This window comes from Balaenoptera acutorostrata, chromosome 5 (genome assembly GCF_949987535.1).
Source record: "Balaenoptera acutorostrata chromosome 5, mBalAcu1.1, whole genome shotgun sequence".
Lineage (NCBI taxonomy): Eukaryota > Metazoa > Chordata > Mammalia > Artiodactyla > Balaenopteridae > Balaenoptera > Balaenoptera acutorostrata.
The window spans coordinates 9546416-9568048 of NC_080068.1; the positions used below are offsets into that span (position 1 = coordinate 9546416).

At 44.1% G+C, this 21633-nt stretch overlaps 1 protein-coding gene across 9 annotated transcripts in view; it reads left to right on the forward strand.

Moving 5' to 3' along the window:
- HERC3 (HECT and RLD domain containing E3 ubiquitin protein ligase 3) overlaps nt 1-21633 on the forward strand; it is a 143051-nt gene that overhangs the window by 10704 nt on the left and 110714 nt on the right. For 8 of the 9 annotated variants that reach the window (XR_009008308.1, XM_057546392.1, XM_057546395.1 and 5 more), the window contains exon 3: nt 2417-2682. The exons of the other annotated variant lie outside the window; for it this stretch is intronic. Coding sequence is in view for 7 of the 8 variants with exons in the window: in XM_057546392.1 (XP_057402375.1) it covers nt 2457-2682 (226 nt within the window). In the remaining variant the exon portion in view is untranslated. The remainder of the gene's footprint in view (nt 1-2416; nt 2683-21633) is intronic. 9 annotated transcript variants of the gene reach the window in all.

Consider the following 21633-nt stretch of genomic DNA (forward strand, 5'->3'; position numbering starts at 1 on the left):
CTGCACCACCAGGGAAATCCAGATCTTAATACCATATTTTTAGACACATTGTATTTGGCTGGTTAAGGGGATGGCTTAATGCTTCAGCTGTCTAATCTCATCCTTTATCTCTTAATTCTGACTACTTTCACTCTCTGAGGGCAACTTTATTTTCAAGTTTCTAAGACATCTTGTGTTGTATACTGACTACATCATTCCATACGTTTTTTGGTGTGTGTTCTTGCTCTTGTAGGTGACGTGTAAATCTACTTGGGTGGCAGTGCGGCCCAGTGGGTAAGAGCGCGCGCGTGCGCATTGGGTGGGGGTGCGGCCCAGTGGGTAAGAGCGCGCGCGTGCGCATTGGGTGGGGGTGCGGCCCAGTGGGTAAGAGCGCGCGCGTGCGCATTGGGTGGGGGTGCGGCCCAGTGGGTAAGAGCGTGCGCGTGCGCATTGGCTTCAGGCCTAGATTCCTAGCCTGGTTGTGTTCCTTCCAGCTCTGTGACCTTGAGCATGCTTCTTAATCTCTCTCAGCCTTGCTTTATCTGAAAATGAGGCTAAAAATAGTGCTGAGGGTACAGAGTTGTTAAGATGAAATGAGATAATGACATAAAATGCTTATTAGGTACAGTGACTGCGGTATAGTAAGCACTGTGATGTTTATGTAATTATTGGTAGGAGAGACAAGACGAACTCATGAAACATTAAAAATGAAAGTAATTAGTACAAATACAGCAGCTGAGCAAATTGGGAAAATTAAATTATGACTAGACTGTGAGCTTGCTGCTCTTTTTAAATGTCTGTCCTCCCCCCGCACCCCCCCCCCACCCCGACCCTATCCCTAGTTTGCATCTTATCTCTCCTCCCTTCCTTCCCATGATTGCATTTAGCTCAAAGAATAACATTTTTTTTTCACGTTCTTTATTGGACTATAAATGCTTTACAATGTTGTGTCAGTTTCTGCTGTACAACAAAGTGAATCAGCCATATGTATACATATATCCCCATATCCCCTCCTTCTTGTGTCTCCCTCCCACCCTCCTTATCCCACCCCTCTAGGTGGTCACAAAGCACGGAGCTGATCTCCCTGTGCTATGTGCTGCTTCCCACTAGCTAGCTATTTTACATTTGGTAGTGTATATATGTCAGTGCTACTCTCTCACTTCATTGCAGCTTTCCCTTCCCACCCTGTGCCCTCAAGTCCAGTCTCTACGTCTACGTTTTTATTCCTGCCCTGCCATTAAGTTCATCAGTACCGCTTTTTAAAATTCCATATGTGTGCATTAGCATATGGTATTTGTTTTTCTCTTTCTGACTTCCTTCACTCCGTATGACAGATTCTAGGTCCATTCACCTCACTACAAATAACTCAGTTTTGTTCCTTTTTATGGCTGAGTAATATTCCATTGTATATATGTACCACATCTTCTTTATCCATTCATCTGTCGATGGACACTTAGGTTGCTTCCATGTCCTGGCTACTGTAAATAGTGCTGCAGTGAACATTGTGGTACATGTATCTTTTCGAATTATCATTTTCTCAGGGTGTATGCCCAGTAGTGGGATTGCTGGGTCATATGGTAGTTCTATTTTTAGTTGTTGTTTGTACGAAAAGGAAGCATGAATTTTTAAATGGGAGTGAAACTTTGGGGTAGTCAGCTGTAATCAATCAGCCAAAGGTCGACTGAGCACCTGCTAAATCAGAGAGGTATATGCCGGGCTGTGGTCTCTGCCTGAGGCAATTAAACTTTGGCTGAGGAGTTAAGTTACAAGAGACAGAGAAAGCTTCCAGTCAAGGCGGTATAGTAGACGTGCCAGAGGGATGCAGGCTGACTGGGGCTGGGATGGTCCCCAGAGGCTCTCAGGTAGGGATCGAAGCTTGACCCAGATCCTGAAGGATGTGTAAGAGGGAATGGCAGAGAAGATAGCCTTTCTTTTTCCCGTTCCTCATTTTTGTTTTGAGTAGTGAGTTACTACTATGCAAGTTAACAATTGGCTACCTAAAGGAGTTAGTTAGTGCAAAATTAGTTAGTTTAAAAAAACCAAAACCCAGAAAACTCAAAGGAAAGGTGCAGCAAGAGAGGACAAGTTGAAGTCGTGAGGGTAGTTTCTAAACAGTTGTTGCCGTCATGGTGTGCAGACATTGTTGCAGCACGTCTCCTGTACTCAGTTCTTCATCAGTGATCTGAAAACCGCATTCTGTGTTCACTGTTCCTTTACACAACATTTGTTTAGACATTTTTTAAAACTCTTACTAAAACATAAAAATAGCATTATCATTATAACTACCGTCAGCAATTTTAATATGTTTTATTTCGAGTTGCAAGGTATCTGAAGAATATTAAGGGGAGGGCTTCTTTAAAATTGATTACGTTTATTCCTTAAAGTGATTTATTTTTTCTGATTCCCCCGCACCTTTTTTTTTTTTTTTCTTACAAAGCTCTCTTCTAGGCTACATGTCTCCCTGAAGGACAAGAACGATGTTATGTTGGGGGTATTGGTCTCTGGGCCAGCCTGGGATGAGCCCTAACCTGCAGGGGATTGTGGCCGAGCCACAGGTGTGTGGATTTACGTCCGACAGACGCGTCAAGGAAGTGGCCTGCGGAGGCAACCACTCCGTGTTCCTGCTGGAGGATGGGGAAGTTTACACGTGCGGTTTGAACACCAAGGGGCAGCTGGGCCACGAGAGGGAAGGAAACAAGCCAGGTGAGTGCACGATGACGGGCGAGGCCGGCCGAGACTGGGAGAGCTGGTCGAAGGTTTCCTCACCAAGCGTTGACCTTTCAGGGGGGCTCTCCTTCTGGTGAGAAATGATGAGGTAGGGTCTTAAATTGTGACTGTGTAGTATTTTTCACACTAGCACATGCCGTTTTCTTTGTTACTTGCTGTCTTTTTTTGTTCAGTCCAAATCACATCAAGAGGCCAAAGCTTCATGGAAAAACAGCCTTGCTGGTTTTTGTCTAGATAATTTTATTCTTCTGTGTTCTTTTAGGAAAGTCAGTTTGACATTAGGGTGAGCTTTTTTTTTTTTTTTCTTTTCCCCCTGTGCCTGCCTCCTCTTTTCTCATAGTTATTCTCTCCCATAGCATGTATCAGTATTAACTTGTAATCATTAATTTTTATGTTGACCCTTGGATAAAGGGCTGCAGGGCTGGTCTTAAGGATAAATTTTGAAGTATGTGAAGCACGATTTGTGGGCGCCTTCCCCATTCTTTGCCTCCTGGTTCCCTCATGAGAGCCTCCTGGAGAAAACGCCGCCCCAGGCCTGCCCACCTGGAGCAGTGCCCAGTGTTCTAGCCAGGGGCTCCTAACTGTGGGCCCTGGACTCTGCGGAGTTCAAGGAAGGGGTCTGTAGCATGGGCCAAACGTGTATGTACACCTTTATATGTACAGTGCACCTGATACTACATGTTTTCAAATGTAGTAGATCCTGTTGTTCACTGAAATAAAAATTCAATTCACAGTGCCAGCAGTTCATTAATTGAGTTAGTAAATCCTAATTATGTGTTTAACCAATGAATATAATACAAAATTAAAATATATAGCTATTTTGGAGGTGGCAGGAAGGTTTTTGACTTTAAAAAATATCTTTCATATTGGAAAAAACCGAGGTCTTTTTTGGCCTCCTGTAAAAACTCACTTGTGTCTTGCATGGCGCTCCTACGGTGCTCTGTTCCCCAGCTGAGAGCAGTTATCTCACAGCTAATGCCTGCAGTGGGGGGTGATGGCAGGTCCCAGCCCAGCGGCGTGCTCCTGTCTGGGGTGAATGCCTACATTCAAGACCCACCTTAAGAGACCCGTAAGGCCCGCTTTACACCGGTGATCCTGGAGGACTTGTACCCACCCTGGCCAGCCTTTGAAGGGAATGTTTTGGGGGCCAGGAGGAGATCTTTGTGCTAACGCCTGCTGAGACACCCCGGCTGGGGGGACCCTGGAGTCAGACACACCTGCTGGAGGAGGCGTTACCTCCCCTCTGACTCTGTATTTCTGAACCTCAGCTCCTTTGCTGGAAAGGGTGACTCCCGGCTGTTCTGTAGCTCTTGAAGAAGGAGATTCAGACGGTAAAGAAGTCTCCCCAAGGTTACCTGTAGCCTGTGAAAGCCGCCGTCCTCCCACCCTCCTGTCTGTTTTCTCTGTGACCCTGCCGTCTGTCAGGCCACCTCCTGGTAGGGCCAGCCGCCCAGAGGTGCCTCAGGGCTCACCTTGGTCCTAAGACCTGGGGCCAGAGGATGGGACCTGGGGTGGCAGGTGGAAAAGGAAGCGAAGCCCTTGCAGGCCAGCGATAGCAAAGATCTGCAGATGGCAGCGTGGTGAACACGCCTGAGGGCCATCGGCCATCCTTCCAGCCGACCCTCCTGCCAGAGCCCCTGGCGCTGGGGGGGCGGTCAGCCCGCATCTGCCCGCAGCCGGCCCGGCCCGCAGCTGCTGCCTCCCGGGAGGCAAGGCCGAGTGATGGCGAGCGACTCCAGCCGGCGATGTTCCAAGAAGGCTCTCGGGCTCGACCACGGAATCCAGCCGGTGCTTGCAGTCGAAATTTGGGATGAGCCAGGCTCTGGTGTAAATTGCAGCGGAGTCCAGAAATTTCTGTTGCTGGTTAAGCTTGCCTGTTAATTATAAACGGTGTAGCAGCTGCGGAACGGTGCCTCACTGAATGGAAGGATTCTGGGGGAGGGAGCTTCCCTCTCTTTAATTTTCTTGTTAGTAGGTGTGTTCTAATGAGTTTTAATGAGTGGGAAGAAGAGAGTGAGCTTGTTTTCTATATGTGTTTATTGAGAGCTGTGACCTGGGGAGCTGCTAGGCACGGAGGGGACGTCAGTGACAGAGGGACCCTGTTTCGGGCAGCCTGGAATGGCTGGGCCCACAGGAATGCCATCCCCGAGTCACCCCTGTGGTCTTGGGGGAGGGAGCTTGAGAAAAGGCCGCCTCCCCAGAGAGCATGCTTCCGGGGGCAGCGGGCAGGTCTGCCATTTCAAGTCAACATCATTGCCCAGACGAAAGGATTTAGCAGTGGGAAGGATTAAAGAGAGTGAGGGGGGGAAGGAAAGGTGCGGGAAGGTGGTCATGTAGGGGACGCGCAAGGACGGAGCTCTTCGCTTTGAACGTGTGCCTTGAGTCTGTCCTGCGGACGGTGAAGTGTCCCTTTCTACGCTCGGTCTCTAGCTGGCAAAGTTGCACGGTACCCGAGTTCATTTTTGGGGGGAATTCTGTACGTGCCACGGGGCGGTGGTGTAAAGCCCTCCGCGACGATCTTCAAGGATTTCTGTGTTTCCTCTGTGAGCACATCTAGTAGTTTCCTACCGCGTTTGCTGCTTCTGAGGCTCCTGTGCTTTCCTTGTACGCGGATTTCTCTCCTTCTCAGCACTGCCCTTGTGTGGCCAGCGTCGCGTATGTCTCTGTGTGGCGCGGGAGGGTGTTTCCAGGACACCTCAGGCACTGAAACTCCTGGTCACGCACGCAGGCCCAGACGTTCCCCAGCGTGCCAGCAGCTGCCGGTTCTAGCTTAGGTGTGTCCGTGACTCGTTGATCTGCGCTTTGGCCAAAGGTGGAGAGCTCTGTGACCCCTAGAAGCATTTTTTAATTTTATTTTATTTATTTATTAGTTTTGGCTGCGTTGGGTCTTCGTTGCTGCACGCGGGCTTTCTCTAGTTGCGGCGAGCAGGAGCTACTCTTCGTTGCGGTGCGTGGGCTTCTCATTGCGGTGGCTTCTCTTGTTGGCAGATCATGGGCTCTAGGCACGTGGGCTTCAGTAGTTGCGGCACGCGGGCTCAGTAGTTGTGGCTCACGGCCTAGAGCGCAGGCTCCGTAGTTGTGGCGCACGGGCTTAGTCGCTCCGCGGCATGTGGGATCTTCCCGGACCAGGGCTCGAACCCGTGTCCCCTGCACTGGCAGGCGGATTCTTAACCACCGCGCCACCAGGGAAGCCCCCTAGAAGCATTTTTTATTGGCAGAATATCAAAGCCCCGTTTAAACTCAGCGTCCAGCTTTTTAAATAGGTGTTGGATTATTACTGTCATGCATATTCCTCTCCCAGTTTTCTCCTTCATCCTCTCCCTCACATTGTGATATCAACCTTATCTCCTCCCAAAAATCAGGGATAGTTTCAGTGCTTAGGACAACGTAGGAGGATTAACTAATTTCCTCATGTTTTTGCCCATGAAGTCATCTCATAATTTCCTAAAACATGCAGTTTCAAGAGCTGCATTACAGGAAGCCGTGTGTGCCTCTTTGTATTTTCTAAAAATAAAGCAAGCAAACAAAACATCTAAATGATGTTTTTTTAAATAAGTGATTAATCTATAACTGAACATTAAGCAAGTCTTGAAATATTTTATTCAATTAAAATAGAAACTAGTGGCCCATAGAAAAAATTCAAACAGCTTACCTCAGTTTATCATGCTTCTCTTATTCCCACCCATCCACATTGTCAACACAACTCTTCTTGTGAAGGGACCCTTCTCCTTTTCCCATACATACTCTGATTTCCCATATTGGGATTTCAGCTTAAGCTAATCCTTGTGTTATCAGGAATGTCTGAATTTATGTAAACCGCTAACCTTTCTTCCTGTCTTGAGTAGGCAAGAACTGTGGTAGATGCAGTTATTTAGTTTAATTTAACCTATGTTAAATTTTAAAAATTCGGGGGACTTCCCTGGTGGCACAGTGGTTAAGAATCCCAACGCAGCCAAAATAAATAAATAGATAAAAATTCTGCAGAGACATCCCAGGAAACCTTTCCATGGCAAACCCCAAGAGTAACAATTTATAAACAGACTAACATTCCGGTGCAGCGCTATTTGATTCACACCTGTGATTGGTTCCTTTTACCTCCTCCTGAGTTAGTTTCTCTCTCTCTTGTAGGTAACTTAATCCAGTTCACATTCACATTTTGTATTCAATCTAAGTATTTCCGTAATGCCCATCACCATATGTAACAGCTCTCCTGCTGTTTGATAAATGAGGTTTATAAAGCAGACCATCTCAGAAGCCTCAATTCCCAGAGCTGGGGTTGCTGGTAACCGCTGGTAGAAGTAACACTTTCAAGCAGCTTATCAGGTTGCTCTAGGGCATCTGAAGGACGCCGTAACTCTGTTATGTTAATCAGTTTTTGCCGAAAAGCAAACTAACTGAGCTGAAGGGAAACAGAAGAAATCCGGTAATGACTTCCTAACATTGCAGTGCGTGTTTCCATGGGCTCAACTCTGATATCAAAGGCAGAAGGTACCATAGCAGATATTCAGATCTCAGCACTGTGCTTGTTCGGGGCCCAGCTCTTCCTCAGCAGGAATTGCAGGTGGGGGAGGGCTTACATAGATTCATAAAGGTTAGAGGTTTGCATAAATTCATCATCTCTCTGATGACGAGAATGGTAGTCCTCAAACCCCACGGAGGTGTTGACGGCTTTGGCAGCTGAGTGGACAGCTTTCTGGTCCAGAGCCCTAGGGATCAGGAGCAAATGTCATTTAATAATTTTATTTTTCTGGTGTGGTTGATCGAAAGTTACTTTTTTCTGTCTGTAGTACTCAGCCTACTTTCCTTAAAGACATTTGAATGTTTTATAAAATATATACTTATTCATGAGCATATTCTTCAATGTGAGATGCTATTTGTGTTTTAAAAATTTGCAGTTTACTTTTTTTTTTAATTTATTTAATTTATTTATTTTTGGCTGTGTCGGGTCTTTGTTGCTGTGTGTGGTTTCCTCTAGTTGCGGCGAGCGGGGGCTGCTCTTTGCTGCGGTGTGTAGGCTTCTCATTGCGGTGGCTTCTCTTTGTTGTGGAGCACGGGCTCTAGGTGCGCGGGCTTCAGTAGTTGTGGCTCACGGGCTCTACAGCGCAGGCTCAGTAGTTGTGGCTCACGGGCTTAGTCGCTCTGCGGCCTGTGGGATCTTCCCGGGCTAGGGCTGGAACCCGTGTCCCCTGCACTGGCAGGCAGATTCTTAACCACTGCACCACCAGGGAAGTCCCTGCAGTTTACCTTTAAGTAATTAACACAGTGGTTTGCACTGTGATACAAGAGGCTCAGTTCATTTGTTAATTGTAAAAGCGGTTAACTATACATATTACAAGCTGTCTTCATCTTGATGTGCTGATCATTTTTAAGCTGATTAATCCTCATGATAAGCCCTGTAAAGTAGGTCAGTAGTAGTATCCCAGGTATATGTAAAGGAGAAGAGGAAAGAGAGTTGAGTTTGAGTTTTGGTTGGGTACTGACAGTTTGGTTTTAATAATCCTGGAATTTTTTCCATGGATATCTTTTTAACTTCAGACTGATTGGGAAGGCCCAATAGAATTTTATTTTCAAGTTGTTTTTCTCGTTGATATTCAATTTCCACTCAGTCCTTATAAAAGAAACAAAGATATAAACTTGGCCACCAAGAAGCTTGTATTCTTTAATTTACTGGTTGAATACCACATATGATCAAGGTGCTTTGATTAAAGGCACGGAGAAACAATTCCCTTTCATCTTTAAAATCATTAGACGACTGTCAGCTTGTTGTTTTATGCTCTTTTGAGTACCACATAATCTGGGGAAAAAGAACACATGATAATTCATATCTCAGGCGGATACCTTTTGCCTCGCAATTTACCTCATGTTCTTTGTTCCTTTATATCCTTGAATTATTTCTCATTCAGTCATTCAGTCAGCAGATATTTACGGAGTGATTAGACTACTAGGTTCCCCATTTGTTCTAGATACTGTCAGGACAAAACACAGAGCTGCCCTTTGGGAGTTTATAGGCCAGGTGGGAATAAGGTGTGTTCCTGTGAAGTTTACATAATGCAGTTCACCTTGTGCCGAGCAAGTGATAAAGGTCCTAAGTGTGTCAAAATAAGAGTTGTGGTGGAGAGTTAGGTCTAAGTCAGGTCACCAGCAGCGAGTGCTGAATTCTGATTTCTAAGAAGTGTCATCTTTTCCACCACACACACATAAAGTTCAAGTTTATCTTAGGTTGGTTTGTTCAGGGGCAGCTTTGGGGATGGTGTCAGTCTCTAGGGATGTTCCATGATTTTAGTTAAGTCCACCCTTGAACTTTTGTGTTGTGATGATGATTTCGTTGTCTGGCAGTTTTGATGAACTCTTGTTTAGCTTGGTGATCTGTGATCTTGACAGATCAAGGATAGGTGAAATGTTTCTGAATTTATCCATCTGGATGGAGTATATCTAGTCAGCTGATACTTCACAGTGATTCAAGAGCTACCGGAAACTTTGTCTTCCTGAGTAAATGCCTTTTGATAGCATGTAATGTTGAAATCTGGGTAACTCTCCAACAGATACTGTCTCATATCCTTACAGATTTTAAACCATTTTTTCTCTCATTATTCAGACATGTTTTGCAATTTCTATTATATATAATTATTAAATAACTCATAGCAATTGAAATCGTTATTGTGAATGATTTTAATTTAGAGTGTTAGCTAATTATGCAGGCAGGATGATGAATGAGAGCATGGACTCTGGAACCATACTTATGGGATAGAATCCTGGCTCTGCCGCTCACTGGCTGTGTGACTCTGGGAAGGTGGCTTAACCTCTCTGTGTCTCAGTTTTCTTAGTTGTAAAATGTGGATAATGTTAATAATATCTATCTATTAGGGTTGTTGTGAGGATTTAGTAAGTTGTGTGTCAGGTGTTTGGAATAATGCTGGCCCAAAGTATCAATAAGAACTCAATTAGTGCTAGCTGTTATTACTGCTCATAGTAGTAATTTGTCTTAACACTTTCCATTACAAGTTTTTGATCCTCCTATTCCAGAATATAAACAAATAATAAATTCATTAAGTATATATTATATTTATACATATATAAGTAATTGTGTTAATCATTTTTATAGGTTCCCTTAACACTGTAGGGTCTGATGAATGGTATACACATCCAGGGGAGGGAGATGATGTAGGCTAGGGGCGTTAAGAGAGACTTCACACATTATGCTGATTTTTATAGTTTGAGTTTTAAAGGACAGTCTTTTCTTTATTTTCCATGTTTTGGGTCCTTGACCTTACTGGTCCCAAGAAAAGTACCTTACATATATTAGGAACTCTGTAAAAGCTGCTTAGGCACAGACGGACAGGTATACATATATCTTATCTCTACACCGTGGTTAACATTGCCCCCAGCGTTCTGGTCCAAATTTGCACAGACAGGGGAAGCACATGAAGCCACCGTGGATATTTTGGCACGGCAAGGGCTACTTTGTGATGCCCCTAGAGGACTCGAAGTGGTTTGGCAACATATGGCCAGGTGATTTGATCTTACCACAGGTTCAGAAAGTAGACGGCAATCCATTGATGCTGAGCCCAGCTGAATTTTGTAGGCAGTTACTTCAGGTTTCCAGTTAGCGTTGATGGGGGTGAATCTTTGGACAGGGTTATACATGACCTGAAAGAAGGTAAGTGGTTTTCTTTCTGCATTCTGCAATGGCCTAAGAAGAGATTACTCTGGAGTCTGAACCTGTCTGATCAAGACAGGAATGGGACAAGACAGAAATAAAGACGCAGACGTAGAGAATGGACTTGAGGACACAGGGAGGGGGAAGGGTAAGCTGGGACGAAGTGAGAGAGTGGCATGGACATATATACACTACCAAATGTAAAATAGCTAGTGGGAAGCAGCCGCATTGCACGGGGAGATCAGCTTGGTGCTTTGTGACCACCTAGAGGGTTGGGATAGGGAGGGTGGGAGGGAGACGCAAGAGGGAGGGGATATGGGGATATATGTATACGTATAGCTGATTCACTTTGTTATACAGCAGAAACTAACACACCACTGTAAAGCAATTATACTCCAATAAAGATGTTAAAAAAAAAATAAAATGGGCCTGTAACAGGATGCTTTCAGCTGCAAGTAACAGAACACTAAACTAAATGTGGCATGAACAGTGAGTAAACTTTCTGATCTCACATAAAAAGTCCATAGAGAGGTATTTCTAGGATTGGTTAAACCAAAGGGCACCCTGACACCATCAAGCACCCAGGTGCTTCCCACCTTTCTGTTCTGCCATCTTTAGTTTGTTGACTTTCTTACTTGGGCTTGTCCCCTCATGGTCACCAGGTGACTGCCACAGCTCCAGGCATCACATCCTCACACAGCTGTGTTCAGAAGCAGACAGGAAGGGTAGTGTCATGTGTCACCTTTCACAATAGGGAAACCCTTTCTCAGGAACCCTCTTACATCTTCAGTCTCATTGGCCAGGCCTGGGTCACATGCCTACCCTAGACCAGTCACTGGCGTGTCTGATAAGTGAAATAGGAATCATCTGATTGGCACAGCCAGGGCTTATCTCCTAGGCCTGGGGAGGGGCCCAGCAGCCTGGAGGGTTCTGGTGCAAGGAAGAGGGGGATGATGGCTGACAGGTAAGCAATGCCTAGCGTCTCGTTTCATATTGTGTGCAAACTAATGCCTTTGAATCATGGAGTCTACATTTTGCTCCGTATTATGATCTATAGTTCCTTTTACGAACTCAGCACCTTCACATCTGCTTTTAAAACAAAACTAATGGCTGTTATCGTGAGGCAATGACTTTCTTTAGTGTTTATTCTATGATATACGATGTGGAATTGTGTATTTCTTGAGTTAGTATCTTATTCACCTTTGTATCTTAGTGCTGAGCATAATGTGGTAGGCACATAGTGTAGGTAGTGTGTTAAATATATAAAATGTCTCATGGGTTTTTTATTTTGTTACTTTGCCATGCTCTATATGGGCTCTGGGAGATTGCCAGGGTTAGGTCAACAAAGATTAGAGTGATCTGTGTTTAAAGAAAATCACCGAATTTTAAGATGAAGGATAAAAAAGTGACTTGAATGGTAAAGATTTCCACTTATTAGGCTTCACAGAACTGAAAGTGGATTTGGTGCTGCACAGAACAACTCCAGAGAGAGCTGTGGTAGACTCACAGGCTTCAGCTCAGTAAACCTTACCAGTTCTACCCATTTTTAGGAAGACGGCAAAGATTATGAGTGGTCTGATAAGTGGCATCACCTGGTCCCTGAATCAGGCGTTCATTGATTAGTGGTCCCTCATTTAACTGTCAGACTAATTAAAATCATGAAATGAAACAGACTCTAAAGTACACCCTTTATGATGCGTCCCATCCCTTACTGCCACACCTTTCTGCAGCAATAAGTAAGTTTCCATGTGAGTATGAATACCCATTTGTTAATATGATTGACACAAATCTTCCAGTGTTCAGAGACTTCTTTTTTTCTTCAGAATGTAAGGGTATGAGCTTATGATTAAATCGGTGGTGGATGGATGGGAGTGGAGTTTTGTAGTGATGCAGATTCCTTCTTCCTGCCAATTCTCTAGCCCGCTAATGAGGTTGTAACATTTGCTGGGCCCCATTTAAAGCCTGCGTTTATTCTTCGAGTGCTTTACCAACAAGGGTCACTCTGCCACTATGCTGTGTTTTTTTGTTTGTTTGTTTTGATGCCAGAAGTGGCCTGTTATATTGAAAGTGTTATTTTGGCTCTTGTGATATTTTTCTCCTTTGGTACTGTCAGCTATTGAAATGGAAACATTTGCAATGGACTCAGCCTCTCAAAAGGAATATGATTTACCTCATTAAAATTTGAGTGTCTGAGAAGCACAGAGTGAGGTCTAGTCGCAATAGCATCTCAGTCTTTTAACTTTTTAAAAATAAATTTATTTAATTTATTAATTTATGGCTGCGTTGGGTCTTCGTTACTGTGCGCAGGCTTTCTCTAGTTGCGGCGAGGGGGGGGCTACTCTTTGTTGTGTGTGGGCTTCTCATTGCCGTGGCTTCTCTTGTTGCGGAGCATGGGCTCTAGGCACACGGGCTTAGTAGTTGTGGCACATGGGCTCCAGTAGTTGTGGCTCGCGGGCTCTAGAGCGCAGGCTCAGTAGTTGTGGCACATGGGCTTAGCTGCTCCTGCGGCATGTGGGATCTTCCCGGACCAGGGCTCGAACCCGTGTCCCCTGCATTGGCAGGTGGATTCTTAACCACTGTGCTGCCAGGAAGCCCAGCCCATTAACTTTTTTGGGGAGTCGTTCATACTGTTAGGGAGAGAGTTTTAAGGCTTCTTTTTCTCATTGCAAAGTCATGTTAGCTTGCGGAGAGTCCTTACCAATTGAAAAAACCTGCTTCCCATTTCAGATAGATTTGTGGTCGGTTGTATATCACATGAAGGGAATCTTGTGTTTATTGGTTTGGGATTGGCCTGGTGCTGTGTGCATAGGACTAATTGTGGGCAAATAGATTTGTGGTCGGTTGTACTTTATCACATGAAGGGAATCTTGTATGTATTGGTTTGGAATTGGCCTGGTGCTGTGTGCATAGGACTAATCGTGGGCAAATAGGTTTGTGGTCGGTTGTACTTTGTCACATGAAGGGAATCTTGTATGTATTGGCTTGGAATTGGCCTGGTGCTGTGTGCATAGGACTAATCGTGGGCAAATAGATTTGTGGTCGGTTGTACTTGGTCACATGAGGGGAATCTTGTATGTACTGGTTTGGAATTGGCCAGGTGCTGTGTGCATAGGACTAATCGTGGGCAAATAGATTTGTGGTCGGTTGTACTTTGTCACATGAAGGGAATCTTGTATGTATTGGTTTGGAATTGGCCAGGTGCTGTGTGCATAGGACTAATCGTGGGCAAATAGATTTGTGGTGGGTTGTACTTGGTCCCATGGGAGGAATCTTGTATGTATTGGTTTGGAATTGGCCTGGTGCTGTGTGCATAGGACTAATCGTGGGCAAATAGATTTGTGGTCGGTTGTACTTGGTCACGTGAGGGGAATCTTGTATGTACTGGTTTGGAATTGGCCGGGTGCTGTGTGCATAGGACTAATCGTGGGCAAATAGATTTGTGGTGGGTTGTACTTGGTCCCATGGGGGGAATCTTGTATGTATTGGTTTGGAATTGGCCTGGTGCTGTGTGCATAGGACTAATCGTGGGCAAATAGGTTTGTGGTCGGTTGTACTTTGTCCCATGAGGGGAATCTTGTATGTATTGGCTTGGAATTGGCCGGGTGCTGTGTGCATAGGACTAATCGTGGGCAAATAGATTTGTGGTGGGTTGTACTTGGTCCCATGGGGGGAATCTTGTATGTATTGGTTTGCAATTGGCCTGGTGCTGTGTGCATAGGACTAATCGTGGGCAGATAGGTTGTGCTGATTGGACAGCAGGCTCCGCATTCTGCCTGTAGTTCGAGGCTGTTTGGGCCCCAAGTCAGAAAAAGGAGTGCGGGAGGGTCGGGACCATGATGCCCCGGGGCAGCGGATCCCCTGGCTTCCTTCAGGGAGGTGGAGGCCGCCAGGTAGCCGTGCTGAGAGCGAGAATGCGGGGGAGCCGGAGGAGGGAAGGGACCGTTGGATCCGTGAAGAATAGCATCCATGCTGAGCTCACCAGGAGGCACAAGCTGAACACTCTGTTCCTTGCGTATGAAGGAGGGAAGGCTGAGGTAATTGTGTTTTATTTCCTGTGAGGTAGCATCTGACAGGGAGACCTCAGAACAGCTGGTCTCGGTGAGAAGCTGGAAGCTTTGTGTTAGCCCATGTTTTACCCATCCTTCTGTTTTTCGTTCTTCGCTGAAAGTAGCTTTGGAGGTAGAAAAGCTTTGGTGAATGCCTTTAATATATGCGATACGGAGACATTCACGATGAAAGGTATCTAGTCATTCTGACTATTTCATGCTCTTCCATTGGTCACTGAGGGTATAATTCAGACTGACTAGGTACCTGTCTCCTTTCTTCTTTACTATTCTGCTTCATCATACAGCACCTCTCAAATGGAGGGGAACTCATCTTTAGGTTTTGTACAGGTTTTGTAAATAGCTGATCTTTTTTTTTTTTTTTTTTTTGGGCCATGCCCTGTGGCTTGTGGGATCTTAGTTCCCCGACCAGGCATTGAACCCAGGCCCCCGGCAGTGAAAGTGCCGAGTCCTAACGACCGCTAGGGAATTCCTGATAGCTGCTTTTTATATATCTAAATTGACAGAATGTGATTAGGGGTGGGAAGGGGTGGGCCAGTGCCCAGAGAACAATGAGCAGTATTTCCCTTTCCCTCCGCCTTCTTTTTCTGTCCCTGTCTCTCTCTAACACACACACCACCAGCACCACCACTAGCCACAGGTTGAATGCGGGGGGCGGAGAATGCCAGTACATTTCACCCAGGGTTGGGCAGGACCCCTGACCTACAGAGTGTCTTTTCCTTATCATTTCATGAGCTCAAGAAGAACCAAACTCATATTCTACCTCCTCACCACCATCTCTTTGTTAAATCACTTTATGAATACCATTTAACTGCCCTGATTTAGGTATTTTGTGTCAGAAAAGCTATTCCAAGTTTGTCCACAGTTTAGAGGCACTGTGAACTTTGGCAGTGATGAGAGGACACACCTGTTGCAGCCAGCGCTGCCTTGAGACCTTAGGACTGACCCCCAGGTGTCTAGCCAGGGGGAGCTTCCGGCTTTAGTGCGCGTGGATGGGACCAACCAGGGCGAGCTCTGTGACGGGAGAGCCTGGAGGGGGCCAAAGACTTCAAGACGGGTGAATCCTTTTCTGTTTGTAGTTCAAGTGCCTGCCCTCTGTCCCTTACTCTGGACGATGCATCTCGGCGAGGCCAGAGCCACGAGTCAAGAAGAAGCCATGCTTCTGTCATCTGTCACTGTTAACGGTTGCTTCCTTCCCTTAGTGCATTCTTGACTTTGAATTTTATGTGTCACTGCTCTGTGTAATTTGCGTATTTATATAAAGTACTAGGGCGCTTTGACTTTCCTTAGTCAGGCTTCTATGCAGAATTTTTTTCTGGTCAGTGTTGCATGGCTACGCTGGTAAGTCAGACGTATGATAACAGGCACTTACTATGCGGGAAAGAATGGTTTACTTAATAAATGCCGTTGATATAACTGGCTGTCCGCCTCCAAACACACCTAAACTCCCTGGCTCACTCCGTATTCAGAAGTAACTTCCAGATGTATGAAAGAGACAAGTGTAAAAAGCAAAACTGCAAAAATAATAGGGGAATGTGTTTGGAGCCTTGGGGCTTCTCAAGTGAGACAGGTGGTTTCAGAAGCCATAAAGCAAATGATTGGCAGATTTGCGTGAACATAAAGATTTTTCCTATGACATAAGGCATTCATAAGTGAAGCCAAATGACAAGTCATAGACTGGGGGAAATAATTGCCACAAATTACCAGATAAAGGTTTCATATTTCTAATATATCAGAGCATCTTCAAATTGAAAAGATAAGCAGCCCTGTAATGAAGCGGACGTTTTACAGAGGAGCACTTGTAAATAGCCAATGAATATATGCAAATATGTTCAGGGAAATTAAAATTAAAACAGGATACCATTTTTTCAGCCATTTGATTGGCACAAAATTTAAGAGTAATATCCACTGCTCGCTGGTCTTGGAAAATGGGCATTGTCATGTCCTGATTGAGGAAGCGTGAGCTGCTGCAATCTTTTTGTAGATCAACTGGCTGTTTTTAGTCAAATTTAAAATGGTCATACCGTTTGAATCAGCAGTTCCATTTTTAGGAGGCTTCCCTACTCGAATAAAAATGTCAGTATATAGCATAAGGGAATATTTCTAAGGATGCTTGTTGCAGCAGTATTTTTAATGGCAAAATAGCAGAAACAGCTTACTCATCCTCTAGGGAATAGGTTGAATTAAATATAATGGGTAGTCACAGGATAAAGCTTTAAGTACTGTCTTTATACTATTGACTCACAAATTATTTCCAGCCTTAACTTCACTGAATTCCAAGCTTGATGTCCACTTAAAATCTCCACCTGGAGATGTATAATTGGCATCTTAAATTTAACATATCCAAAGCCAAACTGATTTTCCTCCCTTAAACCCATTCCTCACCCTGTTTTTCCATTTTTGTAAATGACGGTTCCATTCTTCAGGTCAAAAACTTGAAAGTCGTCTTTGACTCCCTGCCCCTTCCCTTTCCCCTCCTTTCACTGTCCTGTGTATTTTCTGCCCCTGCCCCTCTCCCAGCACCTCCTTATTTCTATTCCCTGCTTTCTTCATAGTTCATCCCTGTCTGATATACTACGTTCATATTCATTTATATCCTCTCTCTCCCTCTCGTAGTTGTCTAAGCTCCTTGAGGGTCAGGGCTTTGTTTTGTATGCCCAATACCTAGAACAGTACATTGCACATAGTCAGTGCAAGCGTTAGTAATTATTTTTTGAATAAATGATTATATTGTGAAAAGAAACAAAAAGTTACTAATTAAGGATTATAGGATCCCTTTTTCTGTACAGATAAAATCAAGCCCAGACTTTGTTTTAATGAACTATGTACCTTTCATTTTTCCTTCCTGTGGCTCCTATGTGGAATTCACTTCTAGACAGGCTCACACAGCTCCAGCTGTCAGGCATTTGCTTGGCTGTAATGATCTGCATGTCTACACGTGTGAAGGAGCTGAGACAGAAAGGTCCCCCCCCCCTAGAAATCCTGCCTGCTTTCCTGCATCAGGTTTGCCGAATTTGCTTTTGGGGGCTGGAGTGTTTGCGGATCAGTTGCAAATGTATTGTTGCGGCTAGGGACCTAAATATATTGAGCACAGATATCCTGCAGTGTGTTAGTTCCCTTACCCAAATAGGTATGAAGTTTCTTTTGTAATCCTAAAGCTGTAAGTACTGCAGAATGAGAAGCCATGTGATTACATCTGTAGTAGACAATTGCACGTGTATTGCTATGACAGGCTGCTGACTAAAGCGTGGACCCATTCCCCGACCCTGAGATATTTTTGATTTTTAATAACATCTTTATTGATGTAATTCACATATTAAACAAATTACCCACTTAAGGCGTACAATTCAGTGGTTTTTATTATATTCACAGGGTTGTACAGTCGAGTTTAGAACAGTTTCATCACTCGGGAAAGAAACCCCCTATGCCTAGCAGTCACGCAGCTCTTTCCCCCAACCCCTAGCCCTTAGGCAACTGCTAATTTACTTTCTGTCTCTATAGATTTTCTGGACTTTTCATGTAAATAGAATCATACAGTCTGTGGTCGTTTGTGATTGACTTCTTTTAACTTAGCATAATGTTACAAGGTTCATCAATGTTGTAGCATATATCAGTACTTCATTCCTTTTTCTTGCCAAATAATATTCCATTGTATAAATATACCACATTTTGTTTATACTTTCAGTTAATTAATGCTATGGACATTTGTGCACAGGTTTTTGTGTTGGTATACGTTTTCATTTCTCTTAAATACCTACCTAGGAGTGGAATTGTTGGGTTATTGGGTAACTCTCTGTTTAACTTTTTGAGGAGTTGTCAACTATTTTCCAAAGTAGTTGCACCATTCTAAATTTTTGCTAGTAGTGTTTGAGGGCCTGAGAGTTTTTAAAAAATGCAGATCTGTTTCTAAGAGTGCCTACCTCATAGGGTTGTTGTGGAGATAAATGAGATAAAACGTAAAGCACTTAAAACAGTTCCTGGCACGTAGGAAGCAGTCAATAAGTGCTGGCTATTTTACTGTTACTGATATAGTGGGTACTCCATGTAGATAACAAGTTCAGAATCAATGCAGTGTTTCCTTATTTTATTGTGGTAAAATATACCTAACATGAACTTTACCACCTTAGCCATTTTTCAGTATACAGTTCGGTGGTATTAAATACATTCATAATGTTGTGCTGTCACCACCATCCCCATCATCCATCTCCAAAACTCTTCATTTTGTAAAACTGAAGCAATGACTCCCCATTTCCTCCCCATCCCCTCAACCACCACTCTTGTTTTCTGTCTCTATGAATTTAACTACTTTAACTACACACTTCATATAATCCATTTTGTAGCGTGTGTCAGAAGTTCCTTTTAAGGCTGAACAATAGGCCAATCTGTGATATACTGCATTTTTAAAAAATCCTTTCATCTATCAGTGGACATTTGTATTGCTTTCTCTTTTTAGCTGTTGTGAATAATACCTCCAAGAGCATGTGTATACAAATCTCTTGGAGACCCTGCTTTCATTTCTCTTGGGTATATACCTGGAAGTGGAATTGCCAGATTTTTAATTCTGGGGGGGGAACTGCCATACTGTTTTCTGTAGGGGCTGCACCTTTTTACATTCTCACCAGCAGTGCACAAGGATTCCAGTTGCTCCACATCCTTGCCATCACTTGTTATTTTCTGTTTTTGTTTTTTAAATTAATTAATTTATTTATGGCTGTGTTTTTGGGTCTTCGTTTCTGTGCGAGGGCTTTCTCTAGTTGTGGCAAGAGGGGGGGGGCACTCTTCATCGCGGTGCGCGGGCCTCTCACTATCGCGGCCTCTCTTGTTGCGGAGCACAGGCTCCAGACGCGCAGGCTCAGTAGTTGTGGCTCACGGGCCTAGTTGCTCCGTGGCATGTGGGATCTTCCTAGACCAGGGCTCGAACCCGTGTCCCCTGCATTGGCAGGCGGATTCTCAACCACTGCGCCACCAGGGAAGCCCTATTTTCTGTTGTTTTGATAGTAGCTATCCTCATGAATGTGAGGTGGTATCTCATTGTAGTTTTGATTTACATTTCCCTAATGATTAGTGATGCTGAGAATCTTTTCATGTGCTTATTGGCCATTTATATATGTTCTTTGGAGAAATGTCTATTTAAGTCCTTTGCCAATTTTTGAATTGGGTTGTTTATTTTTTGTTGTGTTTTAGAAATTCTTTATATATTATTCCCATATCAGATATGTGAGTTGGAAATATTTTCTCCCATTCTGTGGGTTGCCTTTTTTACTCTGTTGATAGTATCTTTTGATGAACAAAATATTTAAATTTTAATGAAGTCCTGTTTGTTTTTTTCTTTGGTTGCCTGTGCCTTTGGTGTCCAAGAAATCGTTGCCAAATCCAGTGTTGTGAAGCTTTTCAATGCAGTGTTTCTTAATATCAGAATCACCTGGGCAACTTAAAAAAAAAAAATACAGATGTCTGTGCTTCTTCCCTAAAATTTTCTGATTCTGGAAGCTGGGATGGACTCAGGTATATGTGTTTAGAAAAAGTTTCCTGAGGGATTTCTGCTGCTCATCTTCTGTTGTGAATCACTGCCTTAGAGACTCCACTCTGGGTGTTTACTCCTAGGACGCTTTCCCTAGGCCCTCTCAGGCTGGTTTTGTTACTCATCCTTTGTCCTCTCATAATGTGCTTTAGCCATTTTTGTCTTTGGATTTACTTCATTATAGTGCAATCTTCAAATCTGCTGTTACAGACTTTGGGTCACTTTGGACGGGTAGCTGAATGAATGAGCGAAGAACTAGCTCTTTATCACTCAGGGCACATGTTGGATGTTACCTCTTCCAAGGAGCCTTTCCTGACGCTCTCTCCCCTCCACCCCGGGCTGGATGAGATGCCTCTCACGTGGGCGGCTTTTAGCAGTCTGTACCTGTGTCTTTCATTACCCTGTGCTGTAACATCAGTTCATATGCCTTGTTTGCCTCTTCAGTCAGAGTGAGCTTGAGTGCAGACCTAATCTTATTTCTTTTCTGACCCCTAATAAAATACCTTGTATATAATAAGCTCATACTTTTTCTGGTGTACTGTATTTTTAACAGCTCTATTGAGACCCCTAATATTCCATTATATGTCCATTAGAATGGCTAAAATTAAAAAGACTGACAATACCAAGCGATGGTGAGAATGGGGAGCAACTAGAACTTTTATAAACTGCGGGTACGGATGTAAAATGGCACGGTCACTGGAAATCACTGGAACAGCTCTACTGAGATATGATTTACATACTGTAGGATTCACCAATTTTAAGTGTACAATTTAATGAGTTGTGAAGTCATAGAGAATCAGGTAACCACCACTGCAGTCATGAAAGGGAACATTCTTTCATCCACCAAAACTTCTCTTATGCCCTTTGTAGTCTATTCCATCTCCACACCAACTACTTTCCCTGTATCTACTTTTTGTCACCATTATTTTTTTGTTTTGTTTTGTTTTTTTAATTTATTTTTTTTTTTAATACTTTATTTATTTATTTTATTTTATTTATTTATGACTGTGTTGGGTCTCTTAGTTTTCGTGTGAGGGCTTTCTCTAGTTGCGGCAAGTGGGGGCCACTCCTCATCGCGGTGCGGGGGCCGCTCTTCATCGCGGTGCGCGGGCCTTTCACTATCGCGGCCCCTCCCGTCGCGGGGCACAGGCTCCAGACGCGCAGGCTCAGTAGTTGTGGCTCACGGGCCCAGTTGCTCCGTGGCATGTGGGATCTTCCCGGACCAGGGCTCGAACCCGTGTCCCCTGCATTGGCAGGCAGACTCTCAACCACTGCGCCACCAGGGAAGCCCCTAATTTATTTTTGGCCATGCTGTGCAGCATGTGGGATCTTAGTTCCCCGACCGGGGATCAAACCCATGCCCCCCCTGCAGTGGAAGCATGGAATCCTAACCTCTGGACAGCCAGGGAATTCCTGTCACCATAGTTTTGACACTTCTAGAATTGTATACAAATGGAATCATGCCTGAGGTAGTCTCCTGTGTCTGGTTTCTTAGAATAATGCTTTTGAGGTTCTTTCTGTATTGTTGCATCAGTAGTTGGTTTGCTGAGTATTATTCCATTTTATGGATATACCACATTGTTTAGCCGTTAACCAGTTGATGGACATTTGGGTTTTTTCCAGATTTGGGCTTTTTTGAGTAAATTTGCTATGAACATTTGAGTGCAAGTCCTTGTGTAGACATA